Raw genomic sequence first — 6,119 nt, 5'->3', positions numbered from 1 at the left:
CCTATAACTATTTTAGATCATGCCCTGATTACTATTACCCTGACCCTTCTACCTGAGAAAATTGGAATTGAAACCATCACTCTTGGGTGACGAAGCAGTGGTTCACGATATACAGCCAGGAAACCAAAGGTCTGCTCATTGGCCCCGGTTGCAGGGGCATTTTTAGTTGTTTTTGCAATTAGGAACTTTTTACAATCGTATGTGAATAGCAGTAAAATCGGCACCCAAACAGAGAAGCAGTTTGTGAAAATAGTAAAAGTGAATTTAGCTTTCAAAGCCGCGAAATAGAAGAGACAGAGGGCAAACTTCACATAAAAGAGTGGTGGTCGTGCAGCTGTGCACACATCGTATGATGTGTAAAGGGGGCGGGACCGTTGTTTCCTGATCCGGGGCGAGGATTCCTCCTAGCGCCAACAGCACAGTTTATGCCAGGAGTACCCTGATACGGGAGCCGGGCACTGGGCAGGTGAGTGTGCCTCCCAGACCCCGAACCGAGCTATAAATTGGGGGGGGATGGTACTGGAAGCCAGCACCAATAAGAGAATGTCTGCTTCTCATGACACCAGGAGTAACCTTTATCAGAAGCTGGGCACAGGACAACAATGGCTGCTAAATGTCATTACAGAGTGTCCTTATCAGAGTGCCGGGTACGGGGACAGCATCCTTGTTGTTGGTCATGTCAGAGGTACCTTTATGTGGAAGCTGGGTACCGAGCATCGTCTGCTATAGGTGATGTTAGGGCTACCCGGTTCTGGGAGCCAGGCACAGAACAGAAATGTCTATTATAGATCATGCTAGGGATACCTTGTTCTTAGAGCCTGGCACAGAACAGCCATGTTTGCTATAGATCATGTCAAGGATTGTCCTGATCCGGGAGCCAGGCACAGAACAGCAATGTCTGGTATAGGTCATGTTGAAGGCACTTTAATGTGTGACCTTGGCATAGGGAGAGCCATGTCCGCTATAGGTCATGCCAAGGTTTGCCCTGATCTGGAACTGGGCATACAGACATCAATATTTGTAGTAGGCTTTGTCAGGGGCACCCTGATCTGGTAGCTGGTCACAAGGACGGCACTAACTGGTTTAATGCATATCAAGCTAGGGGTGTCCTGATGTATGATATGTGTCACATTACCTCTGTTAATTAAGCTTTAGCTATTGAGTGCTGTAAAAAAATTGACTTTAATTTTTTTGGCAAAGCTGAAAGGGCCAATATTCTCCTTTTGATTTAGCATTACATTTGGATTTTTTCATTACCATAAAGCGAGTGGTTGGTGTACAATTGATTTTAATCTGTTTAGAAGATCAATTTGTGTAAAGGATGTGTTCAAATGTTCCTTTGTGCAATCAGAAGAGGATTTTCAAACATGAACACCAAATATTGATTAAAAAGTTTAATTAGGTTTACTGTGTGCTCATCTTTTTTTTTATGTAGTTGCAGAGCAGCAGAGGGGTTGCAGTTGGTCTCTGCGTTAAGCATGGCTGATGTTTAACTTTTTTTATTCAAACAGCTCATCACGGCTAGATCAAAGAGCAACAGCTTTTAAATGATCAGGCAACTACCATGCCTCAACAAAAAAAAATATTGATATTTGGATCTTACATTTTATTTAGGCATCTGAAAATGGTAATCTATCAGCAGATTAGAATTAGATTAGATGTGTTTACCTATATCATTGTCTAAACTCTGTATTGCCATAAGATTTCTATACTAAATAGAAATGAGTTCTGAAACACATGGAAGCTAATACATAAGTATGCCAAAATAGAACACAGGGCAGCACGGTGGCTCAGGGGTTAGCACTCCGGCATTTGCAGCGCTAGGTCCCAATTTTGCTCCCCAGCCAGTTTGCAGGTTCTCCCCGTGTTTCCTCCAGGTTCTCCGGTTTCCTCCCACAGCCCAAAAACATGCAGTGAGGTTAATTGGCTTCCCCCTAACAATTGACCTTAAACTACATTATTGACATATGACTATGGTAGGGACATTAGATTGTGAGCTCCTTTGAGGGACAGTTAGTGACACGACTATGGACTTTGTACAGCGCTGCGTAAAATGATGGTGCTATATAAATACTGTGTAATAACAAAATCACAGAAACAATAATACCCAAAAAAGAACCAGAGAGCTTTTTTTTACTTTTTTTTTATTGTTTTTAAAATGCCCCCAAAACTCATTAGAAATTAACATTAGGCAGTGTACACTGAACTACCAGTTCCTAAAGCAAACATTATTTTTCTGTTCATATTAATTTCTGTATATATTTTTTCCAGGCCCTGGAATTCCCCTCAGCTGATGAAACATGAAGATCTTGGTAAGTGTCCCATATGTTTATGCTGCCAACATAGCAATAAAAATGAAGAAAAAGAAGGAAGCCATAAAGTCAGATCCTTTGCCCTCCTTTTAAAGTGGACTTCTCACCAGAATTATTACTTTACATTAAAAGGTAGACAACCCTTTAATCCCTAAAATCCCTTTAAATTCCTAAAAAAAAGGGGGAGATATAGACATAATGGGAGAGCAGAGCATCCTGGGATACCCACGTCACTAATCCCAGGATGCTCCTGGCTGCTCTTTCTGTGCATGAGGAGAAGGAGCTTTTTCTTAGATTGGGGAAAAAAATAAATGCTGATCTTGTGCATGCGCAGTGAGACCGGCACTCTCTTCTCCCCCATTTGCAGCAGTCTACGTCATAGGCAGAAGCCAGAAAACAATAAAAGAAGATGGTGGCAGCTCCAGGACGAAGGTGGATTACAGCTTTAGAGGGATCAATGGATCTGCGGAAGTAAAGTTGAGTGAGTTTTTTTTTTAGTTTAGTTCTGCTTTAAGCAGTGATGTCCCTTCTGCAAAAAGCAATCCTACCTGCCTGTTCACAATCTTTGCTTGAATGTAAACCACATGTGAACTGTACATTCGCCACATAGTATATGATCCCAGCATAACCAGTTTCCAGGAATGAACAAACTCATGCACATGGGACATCATTCCGGCATGGCCAAGGTGGACGAAGACCAATTGAAGAAGTAGGCACTAGCAATGGAGTCAGGGGAAGCAAGTTAAGTTCCACCTATATTAGGGTTTATGCCTAATACGCCCTTTAATTTACTGTCACCCAAAATGATTGAAGATTAGTCAAACAGTAAAGCCATTGTTTAAAAAAATTTGAGCAACCTTTAGTTTCTTTAACGTGGATCATATAACAAGTATATGGACAAGTTTAGAAGGTCAGAAGTCCTTATCCGAATACTTTTTGGTGACCCAAAGTAAAAAAGCAAAAGGGTCATCATGAAACCAGACATCTAGCATTTTCTGAAGTCCACAGTGACTGCCCTTGATTCAGTTCAGTGTAAAATACAGGTGAAGATCAGGACTCCTAACTTTTTTTAAGGGAGATAATGACCATTTATTTTAGAATTTTCTAACAAATTGAAAAGGATAAATTGAAAGGATACTGCAAAACATGTCTTGGGCAATGTTAGGATATGTTCCTTCCCATTTCTCCTAGAGGGACACTTTCCTGTTGGTGGTCCCCTGGCTGATCAAAAAAAATACGTTTTACCTAAACTCTGGAAGCCTTGCCCAAAAAAAAGGTAGGCAAAGGAAAATGACTAGTCACCAGTATTGTCTGTAGACTTCCTGCAGCTGTTGTTCTTCATTGTTAACTTACAATGTCTTTTTCTGCATTGTGTCTCTTGGTGGAGGTAATTAGCTTGAAAGTCTTCCACAGGGAGAATAGCAAGTAACAGAAGTGACATCACTAAATCTCCTGAGACTAGCAGGCAGTGCCTGAGATTTACTATGCACATGTACAGCTATAAAACTCTTGGGTTAGTAGTCCCTAGGCACCCCCACAATAAGGAAGTTCACTGTCATTTTAGAGTGAAATTGCTGAACAATTGTACATTTTCAGGGTACTGCTTAAGCACAACTAACATTCATTATACCATAGCAGATCTTTGCCTTTTAAGTTCATGCCCAATTTTAAGCAAAGAGAACTCCTATTGCAGGTTTAGTGCTCCCTGTAGTACTAGGGGGAATTTGAGCTAATTGCCTTTTACCACACATTTGAAGATTTATTTCATTATAAATTGAGCAATGTGCATGTTCATACAATAATATTGCACATGTTTATGCTTCAATCTCTGTGATGTCATCCTACCTATAGGCTCGGGTTTGTGCGGCCTGTCTGCTGCTCTGTTCCATCCTTTGGCTGTGCTGGTTGAGGGCTAACATCAAGGGGCCAGAGGAGAACCGTCCATCTTATCTACCTCATACACTACAGCTCAGGGGATACAGCCAAATTCCTAATGGGGAGGTGAGAAGTAACGATATGATCTCATTCAACCTATGAGAGTTTTGTCTTTATAACCTTAACCGGTTAGTTAAAAATAAATCTAGACATTTTTGTTGGATGATAAGCCCTTTCCATTACTTCTCTACATTTAAATACATGCGTATGTTGGGTTTATCTGAGCTTGGAAATCTACAAAGCACTTAATATGGGAATGACTGCTTCTTGAGGGTTGTCAAGATTAAGGCTGCCTATCCAACTGCCCTCTAAAGTCTATAAACATCTCAATGCAGATAGTTCCACCAAGTGCTATTTTATTTTGCTTTTGTGGAATTGGGGAATTCAGTGGAAGATGTTACCAAACAATACCCCAAGTGACTCAAAGGGCCAATTTTCCAAGAAATATTTACCATATAGGTGGAGTTTGGTGGGCTTGGTTTTATAATTTTGTAACTGAACTTTTCAAATTCAAAAACCATTTAGGGCTGTTTTTGCCTATAGCTGTATATCTACAAGCCCTCTCATGCTTTATAGTTTCCTGTTTTCAGCAGAAGCTGGAGGTTAAATCTTTCCACCACTGCTTCTTTTACACAGTTTGTATTCACCTATTGACCTAATTGTGATGTTAAATGTTTGCTTTAGTTAGGGTTTTAGGTAAACAGGTAAATTCATAGATGGCATACATATAACATAGCTGGTACATTTGCTAGATGGTACAGTCAGGACAATGACTCAGGTTTCTCTTGCGTAGTAATCAACACAGGCAGCTCACCATTCAACCCTCAACCAGTGACTGTACAATGCAGAAGTAGAAACAGTGCAACCTCCGGAGCATGTTCACTGCCAGTACTTGTATACTGTAGCACACCTAAATAGTTCTGACTACTTCCCCTTTAAAGGCACCTTTTAAAAAACATGTGTTTTATTCCTTACAGCCGCTGGTCAGGAGTCCATGCAAGACATGTGCAATAGTGTCCAGTTCTGGCCAGATGCTTAGATCTGGCCTGGGGCCTCAGGTAGATCAGGCCGAGTGTGTCCTGCGAATGAACACGGCTCCTACTGTTGGTTACGAATCAGACGTGGGCAGCCGTAGCACATTAAGAGTTGTGTCCCACACCAGTGTTCCACTCCTCCTTCGCAACCAGACCTATTTCTTCCAGCAGGCTCAGGAGACAATGTACGTCATCTGGGGTCCTCCTAGGCAAATGGATATTGACCATGGGACTACATATCGCGCCTTATTGCAGGCAAAAAGCAGATATCCCAGTGTGAACATATACATACTGACACAGAATATGATGATGCACTGCGACCAGATATTTCAGAATGAGACAGGAAAAAACAGGCAAGTGAACACTTTTGATTACATTTTTATGAATCCATTGTATCCAAAGCATATGTACTAGTTAAACTTGTTTCCTTGATTTCATGTAGGTAGACAGTTCAGAATATCCATTTGTGTGCCATATATAAAAAGAGGATGCCTTTTCTAAACTCAGATTTCTCTTTAAAGCAGCTGCACAAGTTTAGTTAAATGGGGACACACAGTAAAGCAGAGGGAAAGTTTTGTGCCATTTTATGTCTTCCCAGCAAGCTTTAGGAATGGGAAGAATTTTTCACAGCATGGAGAAGTCAGAACAGGTTCAGTTTAAAACACTTCAGCAACTGAAGCAGTATTAAATTGCTATCTAATTCTGTCAGTTTTTTGATGCAAAAAGTGATCCTATTTTTTTTGCATAGAAATTTTTGTTAATATTGTGGGCCTGTAATTCTTAGGATTAACTCCCGGGTATGATAATTATAATTATTTATTATAATCATAAATTAAAA

The 6,119-nt window shown here is 40.6% G+C and overlaps 1 protein-coding gene across 9 annotated transcripts in view; it reads left to right on the top strand.

Annotated features, from left to right (window-relative positions):
- The first annotated feature begins 383 nt into the window (after window positions 1-383).
- The window catches only part of ST6GALNAC4 (ST6 N-acetylgalactosaminide alpha-2,6-sialyltransferase 4), a 32,807-nt gene continuing 27,071 nt past the window's right edge, over window positions 384-6,119 (top strand). For 2 of the 9 annotated variants that reach the window (XR_011923263.1, XM_072429681.1), the window contains exons 1-4: window positions 384-466; window positions 2,272-2,312; window positions 4,164-4,313; window positions 5,225-5,634. Coding sequence is in view for 8 of the 9 variants with exons in the window: in XM_072429681.1 (XP_072285782.1) it covers window positions 2,301-2,312; window positions 4,164-4,313; window positions 5,225-5,634 (572 nt within the window). In the remaining variant the exon portion in view is untranslated. The other 7 variants (XM_072429685.1, XM_072429682.1, XM_072429689.1 and 4 more) reach the window with 7 other exon arrangements.

This window comes from Pyxicephalus adspersus, chromosome Z, assembly GCF_032062135.1.
Source record: "Pyxicephalus adspersus chromosome Z, UCB_Pads_2.0, whole genome shotgun sequence".
NCBI lineage: Eukaryota > Metazoa > Chordata > Amphibia > Anura > Pyxicephalidae > Pyxicephalus > Pyxicephalus adspersus.
Note: the sequence above shows the minus strand (reverse complement) of the source record. Positions and strands in the feature narration are given on the sequence as shown.